The sequence below is a fragment of the Caretta caretta genome, chromosome 4 (assembly GCF_965140235.1).
Source record: "Caretta caretta isolate rCarCar2 chromosome 4, rCarCar1.hap1, whole genome shotgun sequence".
Classification (NCBI taxonomy): Eukaryota; Metazoa; Chordata; order Testudines; family Cheloniidae; genus Caretta; species Caretta caretta.
In genome coordinates this window covers 12,683,527-12,699,506 of record NC_134209.1, presented here as the reverse complement: position 1 = coordinate 12,699,506, position 15,980 = coordinate 12,683,527, and the positions used below count along the sequence as shown (strand labels likewise).

At 50.2% G+C, this 15,980-nt stretch overlaps 1 protein-coding gene across 10 annotated transcripts in view; it reads left to right on the top strand.

Moving 5' to 3' along the window:
* Window positions 1-15,980, top strand: part of SPMAP2L (sperm microtubule associated protein 2 like) — a 112,842-nt gene that overhangs the window by 28,472 nt on the left and 68,390 nt on the right. For 9 of the 10 annotated variants that reach the window (XR_007356230.2, XR_007356229.2, XR_012668001.1 and 6 more), the window contains 2 exons: window positions 5,226-5,357; window positions 15,007-15,182. Coding sequence is in view for 7 of the 10 variants with exons in the window: in XM_048846921.2 (XP_048702878.2) it covers window positions 5,226-5,357; window positions 15,007-15,182 (308 nt within the window). In the remaining 3 variants the exon portion in view is untranslated. The remainder of the gene's footprint in view (window positions 1-5,225; window positions 5,358-15,006; window positions 15,183-15,980) is intronic. The other variant, XM_048846919.2, reaches the window with a different exon arrangement.

Sequence of the window (15,980 nt, the reverse complement as noted above, 5' to 3'; positions counted from 1 at the left end):
CCATTTGCATGATGTCTTTTTTTTTATTGCTTTGGTTGGTTGATAAAGATAATAGGGGTGACAGAATACACGTAAACTTCTGTAAGGGTTTTGACTTGGTACTGCATGACATTTTGGTTAAAAAAAATATGATACAAAATTAACATGGCACACATTAAATTGATTAAAACTGGCTAACTGATAGGTCTCACACTGTAACTGTAAAAGGGGAGTCATCACTCTTTCCTGTATACAGCTTGGGCCTTTGATCTTGGCCTCATGTAACAGGTGAAACAAAAGCCCGCTCCTCAGCGTGGAGCTTCAAAAAGCTTGGTTTTTGCGTAACTGGAGACAGGGAATTTACATTCACCTCCCCCGAGGCATTTCCCAGGAAATCCCCTTCACAGTTGCCCATTCTCATCTGGCACATTGTTCAGTATAGTCCTTTGATCATTCATGCCTCACATCACAGCTGCCCCGCCCCCAGAGAGGTTACATTATATTCTGCCCCACGATAATAACCTTTGCATTTAATATAATGGACCGCAAAGATACTTAAACTTAATTCAGTAAGGTCTTCCAAGGATATTGCAGGCCATTGCCACATCTCGCACTATTACAACACAGGGAGAAACCTACTTCTGCATTTTGCTCACATAGCTTCTGTGAATTCTATTTGGGTGTAGTTCAGTGATTTCATTTCATTTCATTTCAATCAGCTGGCTAAAATAAAAAAAAAATAACAACCATGAATCCCATTAGCCACAAAAATCTGGATGCTTTGTGCAATAGGTGGATTGTTGATGGTCAATATATTTCTTTGTCACAGTATTTCCTGTCGTAGCTGAAAAATAGATGTATTCTAGGAAAGCAATGCCTCCCTCTCTTTAGTGACTTCTGTTGTGTAGCAGTAGGGCTGTCTGGGAGGGAACATGTTGTATATCCAGTTTATATTTTTGGATGCAGGTGTTTGCCTACTTCATGCCAGCTGTGAATGCCAAGAACAACATTTGGCTGAAATGACAGATCCCATTCTCTCTATTTCCCAGATACAATGTGGCCAGCAAAAGAAGACAAGTACAATACTCATGTCCCCAAAAGTCCCCTGGCTGATCTTGCAAAACTCCACTTGCTAAATTGTCAAACAAGCTTCTTTGTGCTTCCTCCCATGCTGTACCTCCCTCTTGGGAGGAGCTCCCCTAAATACCCACCAAGCCACCTCACTGGCATCCTGCACCGCCCTCCTTTTCCATGAAGCATACAAAAAAACCTGACAAAGGTCAGGTCGCTGGTGTGCTAAGCCCACTGTCCATGATGCTGACCTGTATTGTCTCTTTGTTTCCTTGCACTCACCCGTCTGTCTGTGTCCATCTGTTGTCTCTTGTCTTACACTTAGATTAAGTCTTTTTGTTCTATGTTTGTACAGTACCTAGCACAATGGGGTCCTGGTCCATGACTGGGCCTCCTCAGTGTTACCACAACGTATAGTTATAAATGTAGTTAGATGTTTGCCTGTGTTTGTTTCCTCTGTATGCTGTCAAAGCTCTGCACAGGTAGCTGGCATAGCAGACCTTGAGCAAACCGCCCAATGACCACAAGATCCATCACGGTGCAAAGGCACTTGGTCGGGTTTATTGTCAATCAAGCATGGTCCTAGCTACCCGGATCAGTGTCTAGTTACATTAGCACATGTATGCCCCGTGGTTATGGACCAGGTCAATGAATGGCGGGACTTTCCACTATCCCCTTGGCTGACCAAAGACACTTCCTCCAAGACTCCATTTTATACCTCAATGCAAACAAGTTACGTATTGCCCCGCTGACGTAGTTAGGTACCACCCATCACCTTGTACACGTTGGTTCGATCAAAACATCTCTGTCCATCATGCTGTCATCCTGACCTTATCTTTAAGATGGGTCAGCGTGTTCCTGTTCTCGTTAGGGAATGTGCTGGTATTGAGGTGCTGTTCCGGTACCACCCTTCTGGAATGTGTTTGTGTGAGTGTCCTGTGCCTAGCACCTCTTCGGAATGTGTGTTTCTGCAATATTAGTCCTGTTCTTGCCAGATTCAGTGAAGCCTAGCTCACAGCCTGACTTTGATCACAACTTTAGCCCAGGCCTCAGGCCTTATTCCAGGCTTCTGATACAAGGGCTTATGTCTCAGACTCTCTTTCTACCACATGGCCCCACTTTTTCTCTTTTTATGGGGAGGATGTTCACCCATTGATTGTCCTGGAAAAGCATAATTCATGGACTGAAGATGACCCATTGGACTAAACAGTGTTATGTAGTCACCTTACTTTACCATCCACACATTCATGCCTCATCTGTCCCATAATCTGCACATTCCCTCGTACGACTGATAGACAGATTTTATTTTTTAATTGTTTTTAGTTCCTTATGGTGGACCTGGGAGTGTTAGGCGTGGGACCATGACTGATGTGTGGGGTTTAGAGTTGTTTTTTGATAACTTTTGGGTGACATGAGAAGGCCTTTCTACTTAATTGGTGATAGATGAGAAGGGCTTTGGTCACGGTTATAAGTGTATTGTGCTTATACTTTATAGAGTAGTACAGGTTTATAGATGGATATATATGAGGGATTACACGATTATTTTCTTGAATAGATGAATACCAGATATATTCCCGATAAGCCCTGCTAGAAGGAAAAGGTGGGGAGAACTAATGCACCAGGCTTTAAAGAGTCCCTTGCAGGCTGTAGCGCTTGCAGGTGGATTTTGTGGGGCCATTGCTCACCACACTGAGAAAGAACAGATTTTTATTTGTAGAGGCATTTCCCACCAGGAAGGAAGATAGCCCTGCAGCTGCTAAAATGCTGGTGACGGAAGTGTTCCCCAAATGGGGACTACCACACAGTATTGATTCTGATAATGGACCTGCATTCATTGGGGAAGTATTCCAGAGCACGGGTACATGGGCTGGTATTCCCCTACCTTTGCACATTCCCTACCATCCTCTGAGGGCAGGTGGAAAGAATGAACAAGTCTCTTAAAATTGAATTATCCAAAGCGTGCAGTGAGTTGGGAACAAATTGGGATATGGTGCTACCATGGGTTCATGTGAGAATCCGGAGCTGTCCAAATTGCACCGGATTTAGCCCTTCTGAGGTGCTCTTTGGCAGACCGATGCATGGCTGGAGAAACTTGCTATACCCCCCAGATTGGGAAACTGTAAAAGCAATGGCAACAACAATCAGGATAAACAATCTTAAACACTGGTTGGGTATGGTCCAAGGGGCCGCTGCAGCATAACAAGCCGCAGAACAGCAAAAAATGAATCAAGCATTTGATGAAAAGAGTGATATTAAGCAATGGCAAATTGGAAGCCAAGTAATGGTTAAAAGTGACCCAGCACCTATTGTCATGTTTCCCCATTTTCTTTTTTAAAATTCACATGGGGCCCCCCTTGCTGGCAATTCATCGGGTCCAAATTTCATCAAACTTTGTGGGAATTTGCAGGGTAGGTATTAGAGGGTTCCCTAACTCATAGCTTTCTGCCAAGTTAGATCGTGATTCCTACAGAGGGCAGCTCATTTACTTAACAGATCAGTGGTTGGGGTCCCCAGTGTAGTTAGACGTTTGGTTGCGTGTGTTTCCTCCATATGCCATCCCAGCTCTGCGCAGGTAGCTGGCACAGCAGACCTCGAGCAGAATGCTCAATGACCACAAGATCCGTCAAGGTGGGAAGGCACTTGGTCAGGTTTATTGTCAATGAAGCACAGTCCTAACCCCCCAGATCAATGTCTACAGTTATACTAGCACATGTATGCCCATGACAATGGATGCAGCTCAGTGAATGCCAGGTGGCTTTACCTTCCCGGGAGTCCTGTCAGCCCCCTCTCTTCGAGTCCAATAGGCCTCGGTTCAAACCAGGTGTACGAAGTAGGTGCCTGACATCAGACCTTCCATCCTCTCCTCCACCACACTGCCAGGTCCTCTACTGTGGGGGCCAGAGCTGGCTGGGATGTGATCAAGCCGCACACACAGCGAGAGGGGTGAGAGCAGTGCTCACAGCTGGAGAGGAGCAGGAAGCCTGCTGCAGCCTGCCTGGAGACATGGCCAGAAAGGTTAGATGCTGAGGGTAAAGTGCAGGACAAGAGAGTAGGACCCAGGGGAAGAGTAGCAGGATCGAAGTCTGTGAGGCTCTGGGAAAGTAATACAGTACAGCGGTTGGTGGACCAGAAAGAGCTTGGCATTGTGGTGGAGAGGCGAGTGGAAAGGCTGATGTCAGGACAAGTACCTTGTACATCTGGTGAGAAATGGCTTTACCGTACTTGGATCCCCTGGGGCCCATTGGGCCTGCTGATGCACTTTTCCCAGGCCCAGTAACCCCTGGCTGCAGGCCTGCAGACTAAGCAGTTCCATGCCATCTATACTGTGTGAAGTGTTTTATTCCCCCCTTGCTTCTCTTGCCTTACAGATTAGTGTGTGCCCAAAATAGCTTATGCCCAAATAAATCTGTTAGTCTTTAATGTGCCACTGGACTCCTCGTTGCTTTTGTGGATACAGACTAACATGGCTCTGATAGATTAGCCTTTGTGTGCCTGGGGCACCCCTGGCGAGTTTCCATTGAGCAGGTTGGCTGGCTACCAGGTACACTCGCACACACAAACTTTGGAAGGACTTCCCCTTTTCTCTCTTCACTTATAATCCCTGTATTCTCCTCCTATGGTTGCTGTTTATCCACCCTTGAGCACAGAATTGTGAACGCACCACTGTAACCATTATCTAAGGTCCTTCCTTTCCATTGCCTGTGGCTCCAGCAGTTCTGTGAGGTCCTTGGTCCATCTGTTGTTTCCTCTCATAAAGAAGGCCAACACCCTGACTTCCAAACAGCATTCAGTGGGGCTTGGTTTGTGGAGTCAGAGTGGCATTTCCAGGGCCCATTGATTTCAATGGGATTTGTGCTCCTCAACCACTTAGGCACTTTTGAAACTCCCACCCTAAAAGGTTTCAGAGTAGCAGCCACGTTAGTCTGTATTCGCAAAAAGAAAAGGAGTACTTGTGGCACCTTAGAGACTAACCAATTTATTTGAGCATAAGCATAAGTTTTTCCACTGAATGCATCCGATGAAATGAGCTGTAGCTCATGAAAGCTTATGCTCAAATAAATTGGTTAGTCTCTAAGGTGCCACTAGTACTCCTTTTCGTTTTGCAAATACAGACTAACACGGCTGCTACTCTGAAACCTAACAGACCTGTGTACTGGTTTATTTGTCCTCTGTAGGTTGAAACACAAATTGCAGACACTGCAAGGATGACTCTCACCCCTCCAAGAACACAACGTCTTGCCCAGCCGAAGATTCAGAAGAATACTTTGTGCTACGACCGGGGAAGTCCCGAGTCCACGATCCGCCCAGTAAGGCAAAGTGTCTGCAGCTCCTTGTCGTGGAGGGGCTTCCTCTCTATTGACGGGCTGTCACTGGTCTCCCTTAGATGACAAAGCAGACAATGCTTATGAATTCATAGAATCATAGAATATCAGGGTTGGAAAGGACCTCAGGAGGTCATCTAGTCCAACCCCCTGCTCAAAGCAGGACCAATCCCCAATTAAATCATCCCAACCAGGGCTTTGTCAAGCCTGACCTTAAAAACTTCTAAGGAAGGAGATTCCACCACCTCCCTAGGTAACGCATTCCAGTGTTTCACCACCCTCCTAGTGAAAAAGTTTTTCCTAATATCCAACCTAAACCTCCCCCACTGCAACTTGAGACCATTACTCCTTGTCCTGTCCTCTTCTACCACTGAGAATAGTCTAGAACCATCCTCTCTGGAACCACCTCTCAGGTAGTTGAAAACAGCTATCAAATCCCCCCTCATTCTTCTCTTCTGCAAACTAAACAATCCCAGTTCCCTCAGCCTCTCCTCATAAGTCATGTGTTCCAGACCCCTAATCATTTTTGTTGCCCTTCGCTGGACTCTCTCCAATTTATCCACATCCTTGTAGTGTGGGGCCCAAAACTGGACACACTACTCCAGATGAGGCCTACTTCAGGATTGATTCAGTGCTTCAGGATTGATTCCTTGAGGACCTGCTCCATGATTTTTCCGGGGACTGAGGTGAGGCTGACTGGCCTGTAGTTCCCAGGATCCTCCTTCTTCCCTTTTTTAAATATTGGCACTACATTAGCCTTTTTCCAGTCATCAGGGACTTCCCCCATTCGCCACGAGTTTTCAAAGATAACACACTACTCCATGGCAGCCCAGCAGGAGGCCACCCAGGTTCAGGCAATGGCACAACAGGAGTCTATGCGGCTACAGCAGGAAACCAATCAATTATTGATGAGCCAGGCGACCCAAGATCGTGCCCTCTTGAGAGAGGCGGTGGACCAGCTGAAGATCCTCGCCACCCAGGCCCAGGGGTCTGACAGGACGCTAACCCTGAGGGCCACTGCTTATCTGCCAAAGATGACGTCAGGAGATGACATAGAGGCATATCTCCTCTCATTCGAAAGGACTGCTCAGTGTGAGGAGTGGCCCCAGGAGCAGTGGGCCAGCATTCTCACCCCTTTTTTTTTGTGTGGAGAGGCCCAGAAGGCCTACTTTGACTTGCCTGCCACGGATGCCACTGACTATACCTGTCTGAAGGCAGAGATCCTAGCACGATCAGGGGTAATGGCAGCGGTAAGGGCCCAGAGGTTCCATGAGTGGAAATACCAGGAGAACAAACCCCTGAGGTCTGAGCTATTCGACCTCATACACCTCGCATTGAAGTGGTTACAGCCCGAGGTGTGCAGGCCAGAGGAGATTTTGGAGACCCTGGTCAAAGACCATTACATGCGGGGACTGCCGCCAGATCTCGGCAAATGGGTAGGCCAGAACGATCCTTCCATGTACGAGATGATCACGCTGATAGAAAGACAGATGACAGCCAGGGAACTGACCCGACTCCCCAAGGAAGGCCCCTTTCGAAGCAAGCACCCGACCCCAACCCTGGAAGGTTGGGCAGCCAAACCCCCAGGGAGTCCTAGGTGGAAGGGGGGGGGGGGCTGAAAACCAGCAGGGACCCCAGAAGGAAGGGATTGGCCTGAGTGGGGAGAACCCCAGGACTAAACCCCCTAGCCCCCGGGATAGGGGAGTGATTAAAAGCAATTATAGATGTTATGCATGTGGGGAGTGGGGACACATAGCAGCACAGTGTCCCAGCACCGAGGAGCCTATGCAATGTAACTTGGGGGATTGGGAGGTCCCATGCTCCCTTATCCACCTCGCGGGGGTCGCATTAGCCCCGCATAATTACACCAGGCCAGTGAGGATAAATGGAGCACAGACTACAGAGCTTGTGGACTCTGGGAGTGCTATCACCATTATATCGGGGAAGCTGGTAAAAAGTAGTCAGATGCTACAAGCCAAATGCATAGCAGTGACGTGTGTGCATGGGGCCATGAGCCATTACCCCACCATCCCAGGGGAGATAGAGGTTCAGGGAAACCCCATTGAGGTGACCGTGGGCGTAGTTCCTAAACTCCCATATCCTGTAGTCATTGGGAGGGACTATCCAGGGTTTGATAATTTACTCCCCCCGGAGAGGCTGGAGGGAGGTGGGGATCCTGAGACAGCAACTTGTCACTGGGGGAATGTCAACACCCGATGTTCGCTGAGATTTCTCAAGATCTGTTCTCAGCCACCCGAAAGACGCAGAAGACAAAAAAAGAGAGGAAGGCTGCGAAGGCCTAGGGAACCCGGATCCTGACCCAGGGCCAGAAGACCTCCCTAGTAGGCAGATGGACGCGAGCAGCCAACAGAGAAACTTCCATCACAGAAGGTGAGCCAGAGGCTGCCCCCAGCCATGACGGCGGCGAGCCGTTGGAAGAAGCAGAAGCCGGCCCCTGGGAGCTTAGGCAGGTTAGTCCTGGGAGAGAGACTTTTGGGCGGGACCAGGCGGAGGACCCCAGATATGATAACGCCAGGAAAGAGGTGGCTGAGATCGATGGGATACCCGTGGATGGGAAGGTCCGGGGTCCCGGACCTTACTTTATAGTGAAGAAAGATCTCCTGTACCGCATGGTGCAAATGCAGGAGCAAGAGATGCAACAACTTCTGGTGCCACAAAAACATCAAAAAGCCATATTGAGTCTCACCCACAGTCACCTGTTTGGAGGACACCTAGGGGTCGAGAAAACCCAGGCACAGATCCTGCGGAGGTTCTTCTGGCCAGGAGTACATGAAGATGTCCAGCGATACTGCACCTCTTGTCCGGAGTGTCAGTTACATAGCCCTCACCCACACTTGCGGGCTCCTTTGATACCTCTTCCAATAATAGAGGTTCCTTTCGAACAGATAGCCATGGATCTGGTAGGGCCCCTAGAGAAGACAGCTCGGGGTCACCAACATGTGCTTGTACTGGACTATGCAACCTGGTACCCTGAAGCTGTTCCCCTACACAACACAGCTTCCAAGACAATAGCTAAGGAGCTAGTACAGATCTTTGCCCGGGTTGGGCTACCCAAGGAGATATTGACTGATCAAGGGACACCTTTCGTGTCCAAGTTGATGAAAGATCTCTGTTCATTGAATCATAGAATCATAGAATATCAGGGTTGGAAGGGACCCCAGAAGGTCATCTAGTCCAACCCCCTGCTCGAAGCAGGACCAATTCCCAGTTAAATCATCCCAGCCAGGGCTTTGTCAAGCCTGACCTTAAAAACCTCTAAGGAAGGAGATTCTACCACCTCCCTAGGTAACGCATTCCAGTGTTTCACCACCCTCTTAGTGAAAAAGTTTTTCCTAATATCCAATCTAAACCTCCCCCACTGCAACTTGAGACCATTACTCCTCGTTCTGTCATCTGCTATCATTGAGAACAGTCTAGAGCCATCCTCTTTGGAACCCCCTTTCAGGTAGTTGAAAGCAGCTATCAAATCCCCCCTCACTCTTCTCTTCTGCAGGCTAAACAATCCCAGCTCCCTCAGCCTCTCCTCATAAGTCATGTGTTCCAGACCCCAATCATTTTTGTTGCCCTTCGCTGGACTCTCTCCAATTTATCCACATCCTTCTTGTAGTGTGGGGCCCAAAACTGGACACAGTACTCCAGATGAGGCCTCACCAATGTCGAATAGAGGGGAACGATCACGTCCCTCGATCTGCTCGCTATGCCCCTACTTATACATCCCAAAATGCCATTGGCCTTCTTGGCAACAAGGGCACACTGCTGACTCATATCCAGCTTCTCGTCCACTGTCACCCCTAGGTCCTTTTCCGCAGAACTGCTGCCTAGCCATTCGGTCCCTAGTCTGTAGCTGTGCATTGGGTTCTTCCGTCCTAAGTGCAGGACCCTGCACTTATCCTTATTGAATCTCATCAGATTTCTTTTGGCCCAGTCCTCCAATTTGTCTAGGTCCTTCTGTATCCTATCCCTCCCCTCCAGCGTATCTACCACTCCTCCCAGTTTAGTATCATCTGCAAATTTGCTGAGAGTGCAATCCACACCATCCTCCAGATCATTTATGAAGATATTGAACAAAACCGGCCCCAGGACCGACCCTTGGGGCACTCCACTTGATACCGGCTGCCAACTAGACATGGAGCCATTGATCACTACCCGTTGAGCCCGACAATCTAGCCAGCTTTCTACCCACCTTATAGTGCATTCATCCAGCCCATACTTCCTTAACTTGCTGACAAGAATACTGTGGGATATGGAGGATATTGCTCCATATACAAGCCCTACGGACCTCTGTATACCACCCGCAAACAGATGGCCTTGTGGAAAGGTTCAATAGGACCCTCAAGGCCATGATCAGGAAAGTGGTGAGCCGGGATGGGAAAGATTGGGATACCCTATTGCCTTACCTCATGTTCGCCATCCGGGAGGTTCTGCAAGCCTCCACGGGTTTCTCTCTATTCGAACTACTATAGGGGTGCCACCCTCAGGGTATATTGGATATAGCCAGAGAAGCCTGGGAAGAGGAGCCAAATCCCGGAAGGAACATAGTTGAGCATGTACTGCAGATGAGAGATCGGATAGCCCGAGTTATGCCCATGTACGGGAACACTTGGAGAGAGCACAGGAGACCCAACGAACCCATTATAACCACCAAGCGAAGCTTCGACAGTTCCAACCAGGGGATCGGGTGATGGTACTGGTGCCCACAGCAGAAAGTAAACTGTTGGCCCCGTGGCAGGGACACCAGGTGGTTCTTATCCCTCCAACCATTCCAGTTCCGCATATGGCACAGGGGTGGATGCCACCATGGCAACGCTTATGGTCTGTCACGAGCATACTGCCTGGCGTCCCAAGTTGCCCAACTCTATGGTATTGAGCAGAGGAGGGGATATGTGACGGGGCAAGGCCAGATGGCTATAGAAAAGTAGTGGGAGATAAATATATTAGCTCCAGGCTAAACAAATCCCTGGTACCAGGATAAGTGAAATGGCAGCTGCTCCAGGTCAGTTAAGACACCTGGGGCCAATTAAGAACTTTCCAGAAGGCAGGGAGAAGGCTAGGTTGATTGGGACACCTGAAGCCAATCAGGGGCTGGCTGAAACTAGTTAAAAGCCTCCCAGTCAGTCAGATGGGTGTGGATGTCAGGAGCTGTGGGAGGAAGTTGCGCTGTTGGAGAGACTGAGTAGTACACACCATATCAGACACAAGGAAGGAGGCCCTGAGGTAAGGGTGAAGTGGAGCTTGAGGAAGTGAGGGCTGCTGTGGGGGAAGTAGCCCAGGGAATTGTACATGTCATGTTTCTAAAAGGTCAGCTACCATAGCTGATGCTATTAGGATCCCTGGGCTGGAGCCTGGAGTAGAGGGTGAGCCTGGGCTTCTCCCCCCGACCTTTGCCCCCTGATTAATCACTGATACTGGGAGAGAACAGAGACTGTGCAAGGAAGGATAACTTCTCCTCACCTCCCTCGCTGGCTTATGATGCAAATGGCTCAGTAGACTGTGACCCTTGTCTCTAGAGAGAGAAGGGTTATGTGGAGTGTCACAGTGAGCCTCTGAGGCTAGCGAAATCTGCCAGGAAACACGGGACCCATGGAGGCAAGGACAGAGATTTGTCACAATATATATATACATACAGAGAACATAAAAAGGTGGAGTAAGAGGCTAATTAATTAAGATGAGCTATTATCAGCAGGAGAAAAAAACTTTTGTAGTGATAATCGAGATGGCCCACTTAGACAGTTGACAGGAAGCTGTGAGGATACTTAACATGGGGAAATAGATTCAATATGTGTAATGACCCAGCCACTCCCAGTCTCGATTCAAACCCAAGTTAATGGTATCTAGTTTGCACATTAATTCAAGCTCAGCAGTTTCTCATTGGAGTCTATTTTTGAAGCTTTTCTGGCCACCTTTAAATCTGTTCTGAGTGGCCAGAGAGGTTGAAGTGTTCTCCTACCGGTTTTTGAATATTATGATTCCTGATGTCAGATTTGTGTCCATTTATTCTTTTGCACAGAGACTGTCTGGTTTGGCCAATGTACATGGGGGGAGGGATAGCTCAGTGGTTTGAGCATTGGCCTGCTAAACCCAGGGTTGTGAGTTCAATCCTTGAGGGGGCCATTTAGGGATCTGGGGCAAAAATTGGGGATGGGTCCTGCTTTGAGCAGCAGGTTGGACTAGATGACCTCCTGAGGTCCCTTCCAATCCTGGTATTCTATGATTCTATGATTGCTGGCACATGATGGCATATATCACATTGGTAGATGTGCAGGCGAACAAGCCCCTGATGGTGTGGCTAATGTGATTAGGTCCTATGATGGTGTCACTTGAATAAATATGCGGACAGAGTTGGCATTGGGCTTTGTTGCAAGGATAGGTTCCTGGGTTAGTGTTTTTGCTGTGTGGTTGCTGGAGAGTATTAGCTTCAGGTAGACTAACACGGCTGCTACTCTGAAACCTGTCATAGTATGTCAGAAGCAGCTCCGGGAATAGATCCTGTGTCTCCTGGTTCCTAGCCCTATTCATTGGACAATGCTGCTTTCCTTATTTTCTCTTGTCTCCTTCCCACCCTCTACTCCTCTTGTGGGAGTTATCTAACGTAGCTCTTTGGACCAAGGGCCTCTCTTCTCACTTCACCGTGCACACCTATGGCTCTCTCTCCAGATATGACCACTCTAGTGAGCTCTCCTGCTAGGGTTGCCAACCCTCCCCATTTCGCCACGAGTCTCCCAGAATTAGTTTCTAACACCCGGAGGCTGCTGAAGCCAAACCGGGAGATTTTAGGCCGCTAAAAGTCTGGTGGTACAGTGGGGTAAAGGCAGGCTCCCTGCCTGCCCTGGTCCTGTGCCGCTCCCGGAAGCAGTCGGCACATCCTTGTGGCCCCTGGGGGGTGGGAAAGGCCAGGGGATCTCTGCGTGCTGCCCCCGCCCCGAACACCAACTCCGCAGCTCCCATTGGCTGGGAACTGTGGGCGGAGGCAGAGTGCAGAGCCGTCTTCCCCCTCCCCACCAGGGGCCACAGGGACGTGCTGCTTCTGAGCCTGCCTTAGCCCCACTGCATCGCCTCCCAGAAGCCACCTGAGGTAAACGCTACCTGGCCGGAGATGGCACCCCTCGCCCCCTCCCGAACCCCAAGCCCCTGCCCCAGCCGTGAGCCCCTTCCTGCACCCAAACTCCCTCCCAGAGTCCAGACCCCCTCCTGCATGCCAACCCCCTACCCCAACCCAGAGCCCCCTTTTTTGCACCCAAGCTCCCTCCCAGAACTTGCACCCCTCACCCCCTCCTGCACCCCAACCCCCTGCCCCAGGCTCAGCCCGGAGCCCCCTCCCACACTCTGAACCCCTCAGCCCCAGCTCGCACCCCTTCCCGCACCCCAACTCCCTGCTCCAGCCTGGTGAAAGTGAGTGAGGGTGGGGGAGAGCGAGTGACAAAGGGAGGGGGGATGGAGTGAGCAGGGCGTGGCATCAGAAAAGGTGCAGGGCGGTGGGGTCTTGAGGCAGGGGTGGGGTAGGGGCAGAGCAAGGGTGTTTGGGTTTGTGTAATTAGACAGTTGGCAACCCTATCTCGTGCTGTGAGAACGGAATTGGTAGCGGGAGAGGCAGCTAGGAGAGATGGATTCCCAGCTGGGCTGGGGAAGCGGGCTAGCTTTGATATGGATACTTTAGCACTGTTTAGGGGGGGGCTCTCTGGCGGGTGTCAGGCATCTCCACTCTGCCCACCCTTGTTCAGTGCGTGCGTGTGAGGAGCCAGTGGGAGGCTCAGTGCAGAGCTGTATCTGCAGCACCTGCAGTATGCCGAAGGGTCAAGCGACCCTCCCCAGCGTCCAGTGCCCCCAGCAGCCGGCCCGGGCGGGGAGAGGAGGGACAGGCCCAGAGCCTCTCCTCCTCCAGCCTCGCTGCCTGCCTGGGACGCTGCCCGGCGCAGCGCAGCAGCTGCCTGGAGAGCGCGCGGCTGTGGCAGCAGCTGGCTGCCCCCTGCGCAGCCTCAGCCCCTGGGGGCGCTCCGGCTCTCTCAGCTGCTGTCCCCAGGAGCAGCCTGCTGCTGCCACAGCCGCGCGCTCTCCAGGCAGCTGCTGCGCTGCACCGGGCAGCGTCTGGAGTGGCTCCGGGCCCTGGCTGCCAGGAAGAGCAGTCAAACATGCCGGGGAAGCTGGCGCAGTGGGAGGACAGAGCCGCCCCCCACAGGTAATGTTGGACGGGGAGAGCGCGGGGGCCCTAGGCTGGGGGTGGGTTGGGGCACAGTCATGTTGGGGGGTCACATAGGGAGGTCATGTGCCCCTCCCCTTTAGCTGGTGCCCCCTTTTGTGTCCCTACCCCGAGTCGCCTTGATGCATCCAGCATTATAATGGGGCCACCTAGCCCAGGCCACAGGGTACGGTGGTGTGTTTCTCTCCAGGTCTGGGCAGGACTGGACGTGAGGTTCATTCTCGCTGAGACTGAGCCTATGATGGCAGGTTGCGGGAAGCAGCTGCAGGGTTTAGCAAAGTCACTGTCAGCCCCTCTGATTGAGGGGATGGGTGCAGCATTTGTCACTTGGGTGTATAACTTAGTAGGATTGGTAAACTCCCAGGTGCTTCCCTCGGATCAAATAACAGCAGTGGCCAGGCAGTGTCTGGGCACTAGGCTCCAGCCTTTTCTCTTGGCTGAGGACTTTGCTACTGTGATCCATGCCTTTGTCACCTCTAGGCTGCTATGCTGGGCTGCATTGGGTAAACCTTAAATTCCTTTGGGAACAGAAGGTTTTGTGAAGTGGTGTCTCCTGACAGGAGAGTATGGCACTGGGCTACAGGATTGGCACTGGCTGCCCAGGGGCTACCTAACTTTCAGCCCAGCGCTTCACGGCCAAATGCTTGTCGGCTCCAATCTAACAGCTTTCAGGACAGAGCTGCTAGGCAGCAGTTCTGCGGAAAAGGACCTAGGGGTGACAGTGGACGAGAAGCTGGATATGAGTCAGCAGTGTGCCCTTGTTGCCAAGAAGGCCAATGGCATTTTGGGATGTATAAGTAGGGGCATAGCGAGCAGATCGAGGGACGTGATCGTTCCCCTCTATTCGACATTGGTGAGGCCTCATCTGGAGTACTGTGTCCAGTTTTGGGCCCCACACCACAAGAAGGATGTGGATAAATTGGAGAGAGTCCAGCGAAGGGCAACAAAAATGATTAGGGGTCTGGAACACATGACTTATGAGGAGAGGCTGAGGGAGCTGGGATTGTTTAGCCTGCAGAAGAGAAGAATGAGGGGGGATTTGATAGCTGCTTTCAACTACCTGAAAGGGGGTTCCAAAGAGGATGGCTCTAGACTGTTCTCAATGGTATCAGATGACAGAACGAGGAGTAATGGTCTCAAGTTGCAGTGGGGGAGGTTTAGATTGGATATTAGGAAAAACTTTTTCACTAAGAGGGTGGTAAAACACTGGAATGCGTTACCTAGGGAGGTGGTAGAATCTCCTTCCTTAGAGGTTTTTAAGGTCAGGCTTGACAAAGCCCTGGCTGGGATGATTTAACTGGGAATTGGTCCTGCTTCGAGCAGGGGGTTGGACTAGATGATCTTCTGGGGTCCCTTCCAACCCTGATATTCTATGATTCTATGATTCTAGGGGAGCTCCTCCCATGGTTCCTCCCACAGGTATCCAGGGCTGCCCAGCAAGCAGTAGCAAGTGTTCGGACACTAGAGTTGGCTAAAGCAAAAGAGGTGCCACACGAGTATCTGCCTGCCCGTGATACCGAATGGCCAGTGACAAAGGCAGCAAAGCATGCAGTGCCTACGCCTAGGATTGAGGAACTGTCCCAGCCGTGCAAAAGGTACGTGCTCACCAGAGGGGGCTTGCTAAAGGGAGAGGGGAAAGTTTGCTCAGCTGTGCAGAGAGCACGTTTCTTTGTCATCGTTCCTGTGTCTCACCAGCTGGTTCTATGGCCATTTCGCTCAGAATGCAGAAATGTATTAAGCAGAACTAGTTCTTGTAGGAACCCAAAAGCTAATTGTGCTGTTAAACAGCTGCCATTCCACCCCAGAGATGTTTGCATGTTACTATTGGAAGAAGCGACTCGTGATTGTATATTAGACTGTATATACAGTTTGAAAAGTGCTATGAAATTTTTTGAGATGGCAGCGCTGGGAAAACCACTCTTGAGTTACTGATTTTAGCACATTACTTAGTAAATACGGTAAGAAAAGTAAGGCTAATGTATCATACAATGCTCTTTGTTCATTTATGTTGTTAATCGTAGTGTAGCCTTTGTCAGGCTGTCTGGAGTGGCTCACAACTGTGAGTGCCTATCTCAGGGCAGACTGCCAGAAAACAAGGGCAGATGCCCCAAACTCATGGTGTGTTCTATTGTTAGATTTTTACCAAGCCAGTAACAAATGTGAATGCCTGGATCACTATACCTGGAGTCACAGACAGTCCCCTTAGACTCTCCAGCCCATCTTGCCACCCAGACAAACTGCACTTTGTGATAAAAAATTATAGAAACCAAAAGTCACATCACATTAGGTTACTCCCAATCCCAAAGTCACTTACCCCAAATCAATTGGTAGTCTGGATCTTATGCCAAGAACAACACTTATAGCCAGTTCTCTAGTAAACTAACTAAAGGTTT